Source organism: Spermophilus citellus (genome assembly GCF_964194105.1).
Source record: "Spermophilus citellus genome assembly, chromosome: 9".
Classification (NCBI taxonomy): Eukaryota; Metazoa; Chordata; class Mammalia; order Rodentia; family Sciuridae; genus Spermophilus; species Spermophilus citellus.
In genome coordinates this window covers 137374214-137391952 of record NC_138191.1, presented here as the reverse complement: position 1 = coordinate 137391952, position 17739 = coordinate 137374214, and the positions used below count along the sequence as shown (strand labels likewise).

At 63.2% G+C, this 17739-nt stretch overlaps 2 protein-coding genes across 2 annotated transcripts in view; both read left to right on the top strand.

Moving 5' to 3' along the window:
* TP73 (tumor protein p73) overlaps positions 1–10612 on the top strand; it is a 47919-nt gene extending 37307 nt beyond the window's left edge. The window contains exons 7-16 of the mRNA XM_081308478.1: positions 2100–2286; positions 2678–2793; positions 4544–4653; positions 5034–5176; positions 5513–5601; positions 6267–6391; positions 6894–7042; positions 7713–7851; positions 8161–8254; positions 9518–10612. Coding sequence (XP_081164604.1) covers positions 2100–2286; positions 2678–2793; positions 4544–4653; positions 5034–5176; positions 5513–5601; positions 6267–6391; positions 6894–7042; positions 7713–7851; positions 8161–8254; positions 9518–9850 — 1485 coding nt within the window. The 3' untranslated portion in view covers positions 9851–10612. The remainder of the gene's footprint in view (positions 1–2099; positions 2287–2677; positions 2794–4543; positions 4654–5033; positions 5177–5512; positions 5602–6266; positions 6392–6893; positions 7043–7712; positions 7852–8160; positions 8255–9517) is intronic.
* SMIM1 (small integral membrane protein 1 (Vel blood group)) overlaps positions 1–17739 on the top strand; it is a 45541-nt gene that overhangs the window by 1534 nt on the left and 26268 nt on the right. The gene's annotated exons all lie outside the window — the stretch shown is intronic.

Below are 17739 nucleotides of genomic sequence, written 5' to 3'. Positions count from 1 at the left end.
CGAGGACTTGTTCTGAAACCTCACTTGTGAGCAGCTGGAGGGTGGAGAGGGTCCCTGCTGGGCTGGGGGATCCTATGTGCTCTGTGATCATTGCTCCCCATCTCACACGCCTCTCCAGGGAGGGACCACAGGAAGAAAGAGGCCATTTATCGAGTACAGGTTGCTCATCTCCTTCTATTCCAGGTTGCTGGTGCGGGCCAGGGGGACAGAGCTGCCTCTCAACCTTCTTCCAGTGCCTGCATTCTGGGGACATGCACTGTGCATACAGCAGGCACTCTCTAAGTGCTCAGCAGTGAGCAGCTCACCCCACAGGCTGCCTTGGGCTTCAGAGAAGTTTGGTAGCCTCTCCTCCACCTGTCATCCCTGTGTCACTCTTACCTTCCCAGGGCACTGGCACTGTGAAGGGTCTCCAACCAGCACAGATGGACATCGTGCTACAGTGTGCCAGCTTGAGGCATGACCTTTGTCCAAGAAACCAGAGCTCTGGCACAGCCTCTCAGAGCTTGGATGAGCCCTGTCTGAATCACCCTGGGTCCAAGTCTCAGAGGACCAAGCTGTGGACAGTTCCCACATGTCCTGGGGCAGGGCAACCAGTTTCCCTCCAAAGGGGTGCTTTGGGAGTGAAGGGGCGGCATTTGTAGTGATGGGGACTCATGTCAGTGGCCCCTCCTGGGGAGCCTTCCCCAGGGAAACAGGGAAGCTATGCTCCCCAGTGTGACCAGAGCTGGCCCCTCTGAGTGCCAGCTGGTGCCCAAGCAGAGCTGAAATCCACTTGCCCTGCCGGGACTTTCTGACCTGGCCTTGCCCCACCTGCAGGGGGTGGGCGGCAAGCTGGTCCTGCACCTAAGGCAGGACTGGGGGTGCGGCCTCTGCCTGCGGTGCCTTGCTGAGATGGGGGTCACCAGCATCCTCAGTCACACCCTCCTTTCCCTTCCCACTCTCCCTGGGCTTGGCTTGCCTAGCTAAGGGTAATGCGGGTCCAGCCAGTCCACTATCAGGGGACCTCAAGTCTGAAGGAGCCTGAGGTCCCCCCTTGCTCGGCAGAGGAGAGGCCCTGGATGTGTGGGCTCCGCCTGCTTCTCCAGCAAACACCTGTCTTGGCTCAGTTTCTCCAGCTGTGCCACGTGGAGTGAGATGGGGTGCTGGGGGACACTTGTGGATGGTGTAACTCAAGATTCCAAGTCATTTGGGAGTCATGCAGAGGGTATGGGATGGGGAAGAAATGGCCTCTGAGCCTGGCGCCTTTCCTGCTGACCCTGGGGTAGGAGGGTGTGTGGAGTCTTGAGTAGTGCCAGGATCCAGAATTGGGGGTTCAGTCAGCCTGGAAACCAGTGGACACCCTCGGGTGGCCTCAGCAGGGCTGGCCGGTCAGGTGGGCAGATTGGGCCCCAGGGCAGGGATCCTGGAGGCCTCCTCAGGCGGCTGGATCCGGAAGGGTAGAGGGCATCCTCCCTGGGGCAGCATCCAGGTTGGCTCTGGATGGACATCTGGCCTCCTCGGGTTCTAGGCTGGGGAAACGGTGCTTTGTGGTTCGAGGAGCCCCATGGTGGCAGAGACCAAGCCCAGCTCAGAAGCGATGACTCCAGCCAGAGAGGGGGCCAGAGTCACTGGGCGGCGAGACCTCCACCGATCCAGGGAGTTCTCTGTCCAAGCTCCAGAGCATCAGAGGCACATGGCCATCTGCCAACGCCATGAGCACTGCCTTCTGGGTTTCGAACGAAGGACTCAGTACCACAGACCCACCTCCTCAGGCCTCCGCAGTCAGGCCCCTAAGGTTCATGCTGGGAAAAGCCAGGCGCTGGGTGAGGCTCGGAGGCTCCCTGCCCCGCCCGGCTGCTCCCCCCTCTGGTCTCCACCATCCCCCTTCACTAATGAGTGGAGGGGCGCCGGCCTCTCCAACCGGCGAGACCCAGGTGCAGATGGCCCACTGGTTGCTGGCTCACACAGGCCCCTCTCCACACTTTGAAGGAAAGGCGGTGGTCTGCGCCAGAGTGCAGGAGGATGGGGCTCCGGGGAGGAGGGCACTCCAGGTAGGGGACACAGCCAGAGCCAGGTCTGGAGCCGGGCTGCCGACCTCACCCCGTTGCCTCCCCCTCCAGTACTCCCCACTGCTGAAGAAGCTCTACTGCCAGATCGCCAAGACCTGCCCCATCCAGATCAAGGTGTCCACGCCTCCGCCCCCGGGCACGGCTGTGAGGGCCATGCCGGTTTACAAGAAGGCGGAGCACGTGACCGACATCGTGAAGCGCTGTCCCAACCATGAGCTTGGGAGGGATTTCAACGAAGGTGAGTCCCCGCCAGCTCCCAGACCACTGCAGCACCATGGCCAGCGGCTGGACGACGAGAGATGCAGGGTCCAGGGAGTGGGGGCTGACCGGGTGGATGCAGCTACTCCTCCCGAAGCCCCATTTCTCCCAGCTCTGACTGGGGCTCCAGAGCAGGAGCAGGTGGTCTGGGATGGGTCTGCAGATCCAGTGGCCGGGTGGAGTCCACATGGGGTGCCCTCCAGTGCGCTGGCCAGGCCTCGGGGCCACCCAGAGCTCAGCAGGATTGCTGAGGACAGAGCTACTGGGCCAGGCACAGGGCTGGCAGCAGGCCTGAGTCCTGCCTGGGATGCCCAGGGGGCCAGGCCACAAGGCACTGGGCCCCTCTCTGAAGTGGTGTGCCCTCCCGGCAGGACAGTCTGCCCCAGCCAGCCACCTCATCCGCGTGGAGGGCAACAGCCTCTCACAGTATGTGGACGACCCCGTCACCGGCAGGCAGAGTGTCGTGGTGCCCTACGAGCCCCCGCAGGTAGGCCGGGGGCCAGATGGGGTCCCCCAGGTGGAGATTCTGGCTGGCCTCAGGGCTAAGGGGCCCCCACAGAGTGCAGCTGTGTCACGAGGCCCTTCTCTGCCTGGCACCTGGCACTGGTTCTGACCACCTGCTGTGCACACTGGCGCTCCAGGCCAGGTCTGACGGGCGCTCTCTGGGTACGAGGGTCCCCAGCTCTGTCATGGGTGGGCAGGTGATCTGAGCCTCAGCCTGCCCTCCTGGAGTCTCTTCTTTCTGCCTGTTGGTCCCAGCATTGGTCTGGGCCTGGGCTGGACACCAGAGGAGCACAGTGGACATTCCCAGGCACCTCAGACTCTGGATTGCCCGAGAGAACCAAACCAGCAAGCACTGGTGGGGTGCGGGCATCCAGGCTGGAGCTGGACGTGGCCCTAAGGCCAGACAGGGCATCAGGGGCAGGCGGCCGGAGGAGGAGAGGCTGAGATAGGGCCTGACCTTTAACCTGAAAGTAGCAGAAGGTTCTGGGGATGGGGACGCCATTCTGGGTCTGATGTGGGGCTCAGTTGGTGGGAAAGGGTGGGGGTGGAGGGAGGCAGAGGGTTGGAGGGACCATAGAGGTGGTGGGATGGGTGTCCCCGGGGAAGGCAGGTGACTGCCAGGCCCCATCCCTGTACCTGGTTCTGAGACCAGCCCTCCACAGCCCCACCCGTGGTCCTCGGAGGGCAGCCCTTTCTGTGAGTGGCACAGGCCCCAGGGGTGTGACCCAGCTGCAGCACTCCCTCCTCCCTCTCCCACCTCCACCTGCCCAGGCCTGTCACCTGCCCAGGAAGTGGGCTCTCTCGCCCCCTGCTGGCTAGCATGTGCCAGCAGCTCTGTGAAAGCCTGAGTTTTCCCAAACCAATGACAGTTTTGTGTCTCTGACCCAAGGCATTCATGAAAACTGCCCATTTTGTGGTCCCAGGATGCTCAGATCCTGGGTTCGTGTTTTGGGCCTGCCCCAAACTCCTCAAGAAATAGAGGTGCTCGGGGATGTCTACCGAGGATGACTGTGGTCCCCTCATCCTTAACAGTGCCTCACATCTCTGCCCCAGTGAGTCCACCGCATGCCACACACACACCCACTCTCACACAGCCTCGGGGCTTGACCTCAGCCTGTGCCACTGATGGCCCAGGCAAAGGGACCACAGACCCTTGCTTCCTGAGAACAGAGACCAGAGACCAGGCCTGAGCCCTCTCAGAACCCAGAACCAGCACAGCACTCAGTGCTCAGTACACTGGATGGTTGGATAGATGCAGGGATGGGTAACGGGTGGGTGGGTAGATGAATGAGAAGGTGGGTAGATGGGTGGGTGGATGGTGGATGGATGGATGGGTGGGTAGATGGTGGATGGATGGGTGGGTGGGTGGGTGGGTGGATGGTGGATGGATGGGTAGGTGGATAGGTGGATGGATGGGTGGGTGGGTGCATAGGTGGGTGGATGGGTGGGTGGTTGGATAGGTGGATGGATGGATGGGTGGGTGGATGGGTGGATAAGTGGATAGATGAATAGATGATGGGTAAATAGGTGGATGGATGGATGGTGGATGGATGGGTGAGTGGGTGGGTGGAAGGGGTAAGTGGATGGATAGATTGACAGATGGACGGTGGATGATTGGATGGATGGATGGATGATGACATGAGAACAACAGAGAAGCCCCCCACCCTGTGCCTATCCAGAGCCAGGGCCAGATGTGGTTGATGCCTGCCCTCCTCCTGCCTCCCCGCGTACAGGTGGGGACGGAGTTCACCACCATCCTGTACAACTTCATGTGCAACAGCAGCTGCGTGGGGGGCATGAATCGCCGGCCCATCCTCATCATCATCACCCTGGAGACCCGGGAGTGAGTCTGCCATGACGTGGTGGTGGAGGTGGAGCAGGGCTCAGGCCAGCACCGTGGGGCTTGGCACGGAGCCAGGATGGCAAGGCCAGCTGAGCAGGGCCCACCCCTGGGGGCCAGCTGGGAGAAGGGTCCGCAGGACAGGCTGCTGGGAGGGAGGGACCTCCCCTGCCCCCAGGGCAGGAGCTGGGCCTTGGGAGGGAGACGGGGCAGGCTGACCTCAGAGCAGCCTGCAGCTCGGGCTGTGTGTGGTTCTTCCTGTGGGAACACTGCCTTGGTGCTCGGCCCAGGAGGCCAGTCCTGCGGGGCCCACAGTGGGCGGGGAGAGGCAGGGCTAGGCTGGGTTGCTGCAGCTCATGGCTCTGGCTGTGCCCTCCTGACAGTGGACAGGTGCTGGGCCGCCGGTCCTTTGAGGGACGCATCTGTGCCTGTCCTGGCCGTGACCGCAAAGCCGATGAGGACCACTACCGTGAGCAGCAAGCCCTGAACGAGAGCACCACCAAGAGCGTGGCTGCTGGCAAGCGCGGTGAGTGGGCCCGGCGGTGGTGGGCGGCCACACTAAAGGATGGAGCTGGACATGCGGGGAACTTGGGGGGACACACTAGCATCTCTTAGGCAGATCCAGGTCCTGAATGGCCTCCCTGGTCCCTGAGCCCCTGGCCATGGCATCTCATAGGTCCAGGCCCACATGGCACCCTGGGCTCAGCTCGTCTGGCCTGGCATCTGTCCAGGTTGGCTCCGATCGCGTGCTGCGTCCATGGGAGGGCCAGCTTGCAGGGGGGTGGGGTGTCTCGAAACCCGGGCCTCCTCCCTGTGCCCTCCACCTGTGGCCTGGCTCACCTGCCTCCCTGCCTCCCTCTAGCGTTCAAGCAGAGTCCCCCTGCCATCCCCACCCTGGGCAGCAGCGTGAAGAAGAGGCGGCATGGGGACGAGGACGTATACTACATGCACGTGAGTGGGCACCCCAGGGCCGCAGGGGACCTGCCTAGCTCTGTCACCTGGGCAGTCCAGGCCGGCGCGTCCCAGAGGCCACCAGGGGTGTCCCCCACCCCTTAGATGAGCCTCCGTAGAAGGCAGGGCCTCAAAAGAGAGGAGGCTCCCAGGGAGCCGACCCGACAGGCCACAGCGAGTGAGGCGGGTCCGCCAGGTCAGTGGCTCTGAGCCAGGCCGACCCCGGGCACGCCCGTCCACCCGGTGGAAATTCGGCAGGCATCCCATAATGCTCAATTCTGGCAGGTGGTGTGTGGCTTGTGTGTCTAGGACAGTCGGCTTGGGGCCACTTGGCTGATGAATTGAGGCACCTCATGCCTCGATGGTCTCCCTCTTCCACAATGGAGCTGAGGGGTTTTAATTCTTCACAGGGAGCCTTTGTTGAAATCCCCCTTCCCCTGAGCAGGAAGGAGTGGCCATGGTTCCCCTGGACAGGAGGCCTGGCCTGCCTCTCAGGTCATGGTCACTGGTCAGATCTGCTGCAGGGGAAGGGGAAAGGCCAGGGAACCCCGAGGAAGAAGACCCTGCTGCCAGCCGGTGTCCTCCCATGGCTGCGCTGCCCCCCCAGGAGCCTGGGCGGGTGGGGTCCTGCGTGCCCCTGGCAGAGCGTCTGCCTCTGTGCTCAGGTGCGCGGCCGGGAGAACTTCGAGATCCTGATGAAGGTGAAGGAGAGCCTGGAGCTGATGGAGCTGGTGCCGCAGCCGCTCGTGGACTCCTACCGGCAGCAGCAGCAGCAGCTCCTGCAGAGGCCGTGAGTGAGCTGGCCGCCCCTGGCTGCCCCTGCTCGGTGCCGGCCACCTGGCTGGGAAGGGGAGGGCTCTGCCCAGCAGGGGAAGGCAGGAGCACTGAGGTTTTCCTGGCCACTGGGGACCAGCAATGGGGCCTGGCGGCTCAGGGCTCAGCTCAGGGTGGTCCTGTGGCCACCCTGGGACCCTGCATCATGGCCTTCACACTGCTCTCCCTCCAAAGGGTCTTGTAAAGTTTGCTGAGTGGAAAGGCAGGGAGGGGGCAGTTGGGGTGACACCAGTGGCATGAGTCAGCTCCACCCACGACAGAGGTCCTGCTGGACAGCAGGGGAGGAGGCTGGGGGCTGGGCCTGGCTGCAGTGGGCAGGAGGCCAGTGAGGAGGCAGCCGCTCTTGAGGCTCAGCGGGTCAGGTCCCCTCTGCCTGCGTGCAGTGGCACTCATGGACATGCCTGGGCCGGGCAAGCTGCCCTGGCCTCCTGAAACGGGGTTCATTGCTTTCCAAGCAGGAGCCCCCTGCAGTCTCCATCCTATGGTCCCGTCCTCTCCCCCATGAGCAAGGTGCACGCCGGAGTCAGTAAGCTGCCCTCGGTCAACCAGCTGGTGGGTCAGCCTCCCCCGCACAGCTCAGCGGCTGGGCCCAACCTGGGGCCCATGGGTGAGTCCCTCGTGCACTGGAGGCCCCAAGTGGGTTGGGGAGACCCAATACTGGGTCTGGCTAGAGTCACTGTGGCCAAGCTGGTGGGAGGGCACGGGCCGCTCCTCCCCCAGTGGCTCTGGTGGGCAGCAGGGTCCACTGGCAATCCCAGGAGGGCAGAGACGGCGTGGTTAGGAGCAGGCAGCTCACAGCCCTGCCACACCTCTCAGCAGCTGAAGGGGCTCTTGGCCTCACAGAGCCTCCCACGAGGGAAATGGCATTAGAAGTGCCAGCCTCACTTGTTTTGAGGGTTAAATGATGAAAGAGGGGCCCAGCACTGGCAGGAGGCTCAGCAGGGAGGGTTTGGGACCTGTCCTGGAAGGTCCTCACGTGGGCACAGCCAGCCATGTGTCTGAAGCTGGGGTGCCCCCAAGGGGTGTCCTGAGGCATCCAGACCCCAGCATTAGAGACCCTGAGACCTGTGGTGCTCTGGGGCCCGCTGCTGTCCCTCTGCCCTCTCATGGACTGAGCAGCTTGTACATAGGTCCCTACCTCCTAGGGACAGGAGCCAGGGCCCAGGGCTCAGTCCTTGCTGAAGCCTGGGGGGCGGTGGTCACTGAGCACCACACTGCCAGCCTTGATGCTGCCTCCCTGCTCGGGGACACTGAGACCCACCTGCCCTCCTGCCCAGGCCCTGGGGTGCTCAACAGCCACAGCCACACGGTGCCGGCCAACGGGGAGATGAACGGCGGCCACAGTTCCCAGTCCATGGTCTCGGGACCCCACTGCTCCCCACCACCGCCCTACCACGCCGACCCCAGCCTTGTCAGGTACGGAGTGTCTGCCTGACCGGGGCTCCTACTGTCACCCTGTCAACAGGGGGTGGTCTCTGCCCGCTGCCCGCCGCCTCCTGTGTTACTCCACAGCGAAACTGCAAACGGTCCTTAGAAGGAAGAGCACCAGGAACAGGGCTCCCGGCTGATGCCCCAGGGTTGGGACCATGGGTGTCCCGAGGGAGCCACAGCTTTGCCTGAGGCCCTGGCCACCGGGCTGAGCCTCCCTGTGGGAGGCTGTTCCCACCCGCCAGGCCTCACCACAAGGTGCCCTGAGGCTCATGCTGCCATTGTCCACCCCCCCAGCTTTCTAACAGGATTGGGGTGCCCAAACTGCATCGAGTACTTCACCTCCCAAGGGCTGCAGAACATGTATCACCTCCAGAACCTGACCATCGAGGTGAGGCCTGGGCCCTCCCCCAGAGAGGGGGCAGGGCTGTCCCGGAGGGAACTGCCTTCCAGGGCTGGGGAATGGGCAGCCTTTCCCTGGGTGGGCAGAGCTTCCCGCAGCGCTCACTTCCCTCTGGAGGCAGCTCTCCAGAGGGTGAGCTCTGCAGAGGGTGAAGCTGCAGGTGAGCTCCACTGGGTGGGGAGGAGGCTGGTGGACTTGCAGCGGGGCCTCTGGGAGCTGGGCTTCAGGTTGTCTCTGGTCAGAGTCTTCTGGTGCCCTGAGTCAGGCTGCCTTTGATTTTAGGGGCTGGGCTGTTTCCAAGGCCTAAAGTGTCAATTCAGGAGTCAGAGGGGGTGGGTTTAGTTCAGAACCATGTACACTAAGACTCAGAGAAGGCAAGCAGCCGGCCCAAAGCCACGCAGCTCATCCTGCATATGGCAGCCACACATTCTGGGTCCAGGGTTGGGGACTGGAAGGACCCCAGGCAGCTGTTTTGAGCAAGCAGCCATGCTGTCTCTGGTTTCAGTACGAACACTGGCAGGCTGGAGCCGGACTGGTCTGTAGTGGCTTAGGGTTGCCCTGACAGCTGGACAGGTCCATAGGACACAGCAGTCAGCCGGAGGGGCTGCAGCTCTGTGCCTCGGGCCCTTTGCCCTCTCTGCTCCTCGGCCAGCTGGCTCACCCAGGTCAGAGGCCAGCTTTGAACCTGGCCCAGGGCCCCAGGCCAAAGGTGCAGATTTGACAGAGGGAGCTGGGGTGAGAGCCTGGCCACTCGCTGAGGGTGGTCATGGCTGTTTCCACCTACCACCCTCCCCAGGCTATCCCCATGGCCCTCCTGGCCAGCTCAGTGGGCCCAGGTCAACTGAGCCTCACCAGCGCTGTTCATGAGCCTGGTGTGGGGAGCAGGGGTGGTGGATGGCGGAAGCTCAGGGCTGATCCGGGATTAGCTGCTAGCTAATAGCACCGAGGGGTGCCCCGAGGCTGGGAGGCAGGTCATCCACCCAGGCCCCATCTCTACCCTGACTGTGGCCAGGGGCCCCCTGGACATGGCCCCAGGAGGACCTCCACGCACTTCTCAGCAACCCTGCCAAGATGTGGAGTGGTCCAACACCAAACACGGGGTCCTGTGCTGCCCTCTTCTGGGCCCCTCCAGGTGACAGTGCCCCTGGGCAGGGGCTTCCTGGTGGGTGGGGCATCTCTAGGAGAAGGCCACCAGCTGGTCATGTGATCCTGCAGCTCTTCTCCTGCCCCCGGGGGGCGCCACTCTTGCAGGACCTCGGGGCCCTGAAGATCCCTGACCAGTACCGCATGACCATCTGGAGGGGGCTGCAGGACTTGAAGCAGGGCCATGACTGTGGCCAGCAGCTGCTGCGCTCCAGCGGCAACACCGCCACCATCTCCATCGGCGGCTCGGGGGAGCTGCAGCGGCAGCGGGTCATGGAGGCCGTGCATTTCCGCGTGCGCCACACCATCACCATCCCCAACCGCAGCGGCCCGGGAGTGGCCGGCCCCGACGAGTGGGCGGACTTCGGCTTCGACCTGCCCGACTGCAGGTCCCGCAAGCAGCCCATCAAGGAGGAGTTCACGGAGACTGAGAGCCACTGAGGGCCCGGCCTCCCCGGCGCCTGCCACGGTGGCGCTTGGCCTCAGTGGCAAGACCTTCGGGCTGTGCCCGGAGAAAAGGCAGGGACCTCCCACTGTGCACCGCTTCCAAGGGGACATCACTGGCCTTCTCCGGCCACTGGAGATGCCCGTCGCGCCTGAATCCCTGTGGGAAACTCTGGAGCTGCCTTCCCGCAGGCTGGCCAGGTTGGGCGTGGGCTGGTGCTGGGCAGGCTGTCCCTGGCAGGAGGAGGCACACCAGCGTCTGTTCTTTGGGGACTCTGCCCTCTCCCAACCAAGCAAGGACTCCTCTGCTGATGTTCTGCCAAAAAGTATTTCTGGAGTCTTTTTGTTCTGGGTAGCGGTGAGCAGCGGGTGACTGCCCTGAGACACGGTCACCGGCAGGTTGAGTCCAAACTGTGCTGCCCCAGGTGGGGCTGGGGACTCCTCTGCAGGACCTGAGGATAGCTCTGACCCCCGCACACCCACTCGCAGTGACCGAAATCAGAGCTGGAACTGGAGAGGACGGCGGACGAGGGCATGGCCCCTCCTTGGAGGCCAGGAATCTTCTGGCACCTGCCTCCAGCAGGCACCCCTACGAGTGTGCTGGCCGCCGTCACCTCTCTCGGTGATGGAGAGGAGAGGGACAGCACGTCGCGGGGACTACTGGAAACTGTCAACATTTGATAAAATGTGCTCTTTTGTACGCGGAGGGTCACTGTGGTGTAGTTCTGTCCTTGAGTTCCACTCTGAGCCGTCCCTTCCGGGTTCTACCTGGCCCATCGGCTTCTCACATGTTGCCAACAAGCCCGGCTCAGAAGGGGACGAGCCGGGGGGGGGGGGGCTGTCACGTGTCCCCAGGATGGACAGCGGTGGAGGAGGGAAACCAAGCAGCACTCAGGAACGTCCTTCCCCGTCCTCTGTGCAGGTGTCACAGGTCCACCTCAGGCCGAGGCCGGTGCTGCGCTGGTGACAGTTTCCTGTTCTCGGGGATGGCACTGAGGCAGGGACGGGGGCCCGGCCTTGATGGAGCCTAAGGACAGGACTCCGCAGGCGAGGGGAGACGTTGGCAGGGGCCACCTGTGGGCCCGTCCATCTTCGAGGACCCTCCTGAGCCTCCGTAGCCAGAGCACCTGCAGTCAGGGGAGGGCAGGAGGCCTCACTGGAGGAGGTCATCCTTGGTGGTCCTCCTTGGCCTGCAGCGTGTGATGAGACCAGCCCCTCTGCTCCACCTGCAGGACGATGTGGCCCTGGGGCCAGCCGCTGGCCCTCTGCCAGGGTACACTCAGGCCTGGCTCTCCCCTAATGTCATTTAGCAGAGACACGGAAGCCCCCAGGCCAGAGGGTGGTGCAGACCAGCTCCAGACCAGGACTTGGTCCCGGGAGGCTGCCATCATCCACCTCTCCAAAGCAGGAGTGTGTGCTGACACAGGCACAGCCACCACATGCCACCACACCCTTCTTGGGACCTTGAAGGACACAGATGCCTGGGTGCACGTAGGGTGGGAGTGGCCAGCAGCTGTCAGGGCTGCCCAGGAGGCTCCCACTGCAGGCCAAGGATGACCACAGGGTCTCCAACATCTCCCTCCAGCTCTGGGGCAGGCATTGACTGCAGCTGCCAGGGGGCTCCTGTCTCCCTGGACACGCCCCCCGCCCAGGGACCCGCTGCAGCTGTGGGCTCCGGCCTGCTGGGTGCAGGTGGCTCCTGGCCGAGTGTTGGCTCACCTCCACCTGCACAGTGCAGGCCTGGCTTTGCTGGTCATTGCACAGAAGAGGAAACCAAGGCAGACAGGGTGGCCCCCCTCAGGGCTGGACGCTGGTTCTGCCCCTGCAGCAGCTCAGGAGCCGGGCGGGTCCCTCCTGACCTGGTCCTTAGCCCGTCTCAGGAACACCGAGGTGCCAGAGCGGCTACCCCTAGCAGGCCTGCTCCCTGCTCGCCCCAGTGCAGGAGGCTGTGCGCTGGGGGTGGGCGGCTCAGGGCCTGGAGGGGTCCCCGGTCAGACGTCCACAGAAGGATGGGCGGTTGGAGAACACGCTGGAGGTGCCGTCTCCAGAGCAGACCAAGGACACTGGTGCTCCTCAGGCCCCCCAAGCCGGTCGCTGGCCTTCAGCACCCTGGCACTGCCGACGGAGGACTTGGGGTGAACGGCCCAAGGCTCTGCCGGGGCTGGAGGGGGTGCTCATTGCCCAGAACCCACCTCCTCATGAGGTTGGACGTCCCTGGTCAACAAAACTCACAAATTAAGAAAAAACAAACTTCAAGGCCTAAGGTCCTCTCAGCAGCACCCGGCGGTAGCCTGGAAGGTGTGGTCAGCCGGAGGCCCTCTGCTGAGCCAGGACGGGCGGGAAGGCCCCACACCCCCCAGCCCGGGGGTCTCTGCGGTCTCTGATGGCCTGAGCTGCGGGAACAGTCACCACGCTCAGTGTGCGCCAGGGCTGGTGTGCAGGGATCTGGCTCAGAGGGAAGCTGGGGTTGGAGCACGGGATGCTCTAAGGCTGGGACCAGCGCTACCCGTGTCCTCGGAGACCGCGCTCCTTCCAGCAGTATTAGTGGATGCATTCCGGCACAGACTGTCTTCAGTAATGTAATCTTGGGGAAATGTGTTATTTTTTTAGCTGTGTTTTGGCAGGAACTTTGTTTTGTAACCTAATAAAGCACGTGTTCGGATGACGGGCTCTCGTGGCTAAACCCTCTCCCGGGCTCCAGAGGATCGTCTGAGGCCCTCATGGTCCTTGTCATGCGGCAGCAAACTCAGAGAGATGGGGCGCAGGCAGGAAGTGTGCGAGCCCCGCTGGCCGTGAGCACTCGCATCTCTGGCTGTCAGTCCCTCTGACGGGGCTGGGGTGGGGGGGTCCCCTGCCCTCACCCCAGGAGAGGACGTGTGGGCAAGGGAGTGGCCTCCCAGGGGCCTGGCCACCTCAGGCCCCAAGTTCAGGCCCCCAACCCCTCGTCCCTACTGGGTCCCTGGCTTTAGAAGGGTAACTGGCCTCCAGGCACGTCACAGACCTCGGGGACACGGGTAGTCGGGCACATGCACGCTCCTTGGCAGGACCCAGGGGGATGGACGGAGCCCAGGGCTGGCTCCCGGCAGGCTTGTAGCCACCTGGGCTTCACTTTGGTCCCTGGTCTCAGATTTCTCAGCTTTGGAGTTGTGAACGAGGCGTCAGGAACCTGTCACCGCAAGATGAGGCTGGGGAGGCTGCTCAGCCTTGAGGGGGGCCAGTCTGAAGCAGAGTCAGATGAATAAGAGGCCTGAGGCGTGGTGGGGAGAGGCTCACGCTCCCCCGCCGCCCTGGAGCTCCCCTGGGGTCCCCCTGCTGGCCGTGGAGCACAGGGAGGCCCAGCGACACCCTTCCGTCTGCGTCTTCCCTGGAGCACGTCTTGGCCCATGAGCAGCTGGGCCCTTCCCGGATTCACCGTCCATCCCCGGGGCCACCGGAGAGGGCTGAGCGGGACACACATCCCCCTTCCCGGGACGGGACTCTGGACCCCAGGCACCAGTTCCTCAGAACTGGACGGGGGCGAGGACTGGGAGGACTCATCTGGGACGGCCACCCACGGCACAGACGCCGGGCGCTGACCGCCCTGCGGAACCACAGCAGCTGGTGCTTTCAGGGCCAGTTTCCATCTGTGCTTTAAAACCACGCGGTCTGGGGGTGGACAGCCAGTCAGCATCTCACGCAGTGACCGACGTCGGCTTAGACGAGGTTATTTTGGCTCACGGTTTCAGAGGCTCAGCCCGCTGCAGCCGACGCCACGGCTCTCCCAGGTGAGGCAGGCTGTCACGGGGGAGGGACGGCAGAGGACCCTGCTCCTCCCAAGATAGCCAGGAAGCAGGGAGAGGGGAAGGTCCCCAGGGAAGACGCACCGTCCAGGGCCTCCACTGGCCTCCTCCTCCAGCCAGCCCCAGGGGCCCCAGTTACCACCCATCGCCCCATCCACAGGATGGACTGAGGAGGTCTCGCTTCGCCTCTGGACAGTACTGCAGGGGACTGCACAGGGGCTGGGGACGCCTGGTGCCCACCATGACACAGGGGGCGAGAAGTACAGTTATTTTCAAATGCACAAAAACACCTCCGATAGGTCTGATTTTCAAAAAGAGGAGCTGGGCACAAAGCAGAGCTGCCCCGCTGTGAGGCCCCGTCCCTTGTAGGAATGCTTCCACAAAGAACGAGAGGCCGGATCCGGAAACGGTGTCCACGCCCACACAGTGGACTTTGGTGCATGTCCTCTGACTGGAAAGGAAGTCTCTCTCCAGCAGGAATAGTGGGTGTGCGTCACCCAGTGCTGTGGCCATCCCACGTCGTGGGCGCCAGACGACGCACGCACCACCTCCCACATTCTCCAGGGAACTGCCACTGCTGTGAGCACCAGAAAAGGTCTGAGGATACCCGCAGCTGCTTGGGGCGCTCGGCCAGCCCTCAGCTCGGCTCCCACAGGGGCTCAAGTGGAGGTCACCCGCGGGCGACACCATCCAGACCCGACACGCAGTCTCCCTGAGGGCTGACCAGCAGGACTCCAGGCCTGCCGAGAAGGCCGGCCCGAGAGGCTCAGGCCTGCACTGATGCGGGGAAGCAGCTTGTCACTGGCCGAGGTCACGAGAAAGCCAGTTCCACCAGCAGGAGACACCGCGTCCCAAGGCTCCTTTCTTGTGTCCAGCAACTGTGTCACGGAGGCCCTGCTTCTCCTCAGTCACAGGAGGAAGTAGAGCAGGCGGGGGCAGCGCAGGGCTAGTCTTGCCCGTAGAAGTCACCACTGCCAGGGCTCCCAGGACTGCTGGTGGCCTCCGTGGACATGGCCCTGAGGAACTGCCCCCTGGAGACTCAGGGGGCCTCTTCCTTGGCAGAGGGTCCTGTGCACAGGCTCAGGGTGAAGCCAGCACCTGGGAGACAGGGGTCACTCCTCTGGTGGACGTGAGGAGGTCCCAGACTCCTGGGGTCAGCCTGGGGGGTGCTGTGGGAAGGGGACCTGGTCCCAGGGAAGGCCCAGCCACCCTCTCTGACCACCCCTGCCCTGGGCTTCCGCTCTGCCTCCTGGTGCCCAGTCTCTTCCCGGAACCAACAGCCAGAGGAAGGTGCCCACTCAGGACATGCGACGCCCACCAGAGCCAGGAGTCTGGACAGGCTGCCATGTGGCTCACCTGGGACTCGAGAACATTCCTGCCGAGGGTCACCAAGGGTCACCAAGGTGGCGGTCACAAGCAAAGACATGCAGGGTTTGAGTCAGCGGGCGGAGCCTGGGTCAACTTCCTGCCTGAGGGGGCCAGTGGCTGTCCAACTCCCTGGAAAGGGCATCTGGCCGGGAAGCTGGCAGACACTCCCGAGTCCCTTCTGAGGACCTGCAGGTTCCAGAGCATCTAAGGATGTCTCCACACGGGGCCTGGTGGTGGCTGGGAGTGGGAGCAGAGGGACAGGGAGGGACCTGTCCAGTGATGCCCAAGGGCTCCCATCATCCACCGCAGCTGCCCAGGGAACCACACGCCAGCTGACTCTCGCAGGTCTAGAGCGGAGCATGCGGTGGCTGGGAGGGGCGGCTGGCGTCCTCTAGACCACCCACAGCCGGCCTGCAGCTGGTCAGCAGAGGGGCCTTGGTGGGGAGGGAGGGGTGTGGGGAGGGAGGGACCGGAGGTAGCCGTTTGCAGGGCAGCTTCGACCTCATGCCACCAGGCAGCCACCAGAGAGCTCTGCACGCAGCCATGAGAACCACAGGCTCTGGGACAAGCCCATGAGGAACGTCACCTTCATGGGACAGCTTCATGCACCAAGCCTTGGGGACATACCCTTGACCTCAAACTGTCAAGCCAGGCTCTCACCAGCGAGTTTTCTGTTGGTTTGCCCGTGGTTCCGTCCTGGGGATGGGACCTGCGGGTGCCTTACCACTGAGAGGACCTGTCCAGCAGTCCCCTCAGTCCTTTCCCTGGACGTACTCTCCCACTAGCTCACAAGCTTCTGTTCCGTTTTCCACCCGTTAACCAGCACCCTTTGTTTCCTTGCCTGCTTTGGAAGTGGTTTACAGGAGACCCTGAGGTGACTGAGGACCACCTGTGACCTTCTTCATCTCATGGCCCTTCCCAGCTGCTACCTGACAGGAGGAACTGGAGACGACAAGTTCATCTGGGCGAATCATAAACTGGGGCACCCCAGCGAAGGGCGAACATTGTCCTGAAGAACCTGGAGGTGCACACCCAAGCCCTGCTCCTGGAGCGGCTGAGGCCGGAGGACGGCACGCTCACCCCCACCTCGGCTCTGTTACGGCTTGGATGCCAGTGTCCCTCGAAGCTCACGAGTGAGAGGGTCCAGGAGGGTTTAGAGTGGGAGGATTGGGTCACGAGAGCCGTAACCCGACCGGTGCATTGATGCGCCTGAACGGCTCCACGGGGTGGGGACTGTGGGCAGCTGGGGTGCGGCTGGAGGAGGAGGGTCACTGGGGTTGTATCTGTCTGTGGTCCAGGGAGCTCTCTCTCTACCTCCTAATGCGAGTCCTGAGCTGACCTTCCGCCGGGCCAGCCCGGCCGTTCAGGATGCCTCGCCTTTCCCTGGACTTGTACGGTCACATGTCACTTGTCACTTCCCACGGCACGTGTTGCTGGCAGGGAGGGGCCTGCAGCGTCAGCTGGGCTGAGCTCGGGAACCCTGAGCCCAGCTTTCCCTCTCATAACTATTCGTGTCAGGTCTTTTGGTCACAGCAGCAAAACAGCTAAACCACTTCTCACAAGACCCTGCCTTGAAATCAAGTGAAAAGTCGGGGACGTAGCTCAGGGGAAGAGAGCTGTCCAGCTTGGGCAAGGCCCTGGGTCCCCTCTCCAGCACCACGGGGGGGGGGGCGGGGGAGGGAGGGAGGGAGAGAGAGAGAGAGAGAGAGACAGAAGAAGAAAACGGCAGGCCAACAGCCCTCAAGGACAAAGACACTCAAATTCTTAGCAAAAACTTAGGGAAGTGAATCCAAAGGCAGCATGGTCCAGCGGGGCTCAGGCCAGCACTGGGCAGCCTCAACGTTAGCTCAACCACTCAGCAGCTCAGTGGGTGCAGCAAACGATGGAGGGAAGACGGGGCGGAAGACGAGGTTCTCAACCTGACACCAACGTCACGTTGCACGGTGGAGGCTGCAGGCCTCCCTTCAAACCCCAGCCAGGCACGGCCTCCCTGCCTCCTCAGTACCACAGGACCGGCCCTGGCCAGCGCGGCCAGTAAGGGGAAGAAAGGGAGGAGGGAAGAGAGAAGTGATGAGAGACAGACGGGAGAAAAGGAGGAAAGAGGAACCTCAGTGAAAGGGAGGAGCCGTCTCATTCACGGTCCTGCGTACGCTGCCGAAGGAGCTTCCCCAGGTCTCAGATGCAAGTTCGCGCGTCCAGTCCTGCCCTACCCAGCGGCAGCCAGCAGCCACTTACAAAGGCACCACAGTGTCACACAGGCGCACTGGCCCTGGGCGCTGAAGGCCCAGGGCCGACAGTCAGCAAAGCCGACCTCGGGCAACACAGCCCGGCTGACCTGCAGGCCCCTCCCCGCCAGCAGTTGCCCTGGGAAGTGACATGTGGCCGTACAACCCACGGGGAAAGGCGAGGCATCCAGAACGGCCAGGCTGGCTGGAACAGAAGCTTGCTGGACAACCCGGCACCCTCCTTTCAGGACTTAGTCGGAGGTGACAGGGGTCGACCCCCACGACGCAGGGGAAACGGCTGGACAAGAGGACACAGGGGACTGGTCCTGCAAAGGCACAGGCAGCTCCCTGAACAAAGGAGTCGCCTCGGGGCACCGCAGTGTCCCGTGGACGGCGCACAGAGACGTGCCTGTGGGAACACGAGGTTAAGGGAGCAAATCTACAGACTGGGCCCCCCGAGCTGCCCACCGGCCTTCCTCTCCAAGAAGTGAGCCACCTGCAGTCCTGCCAGGCC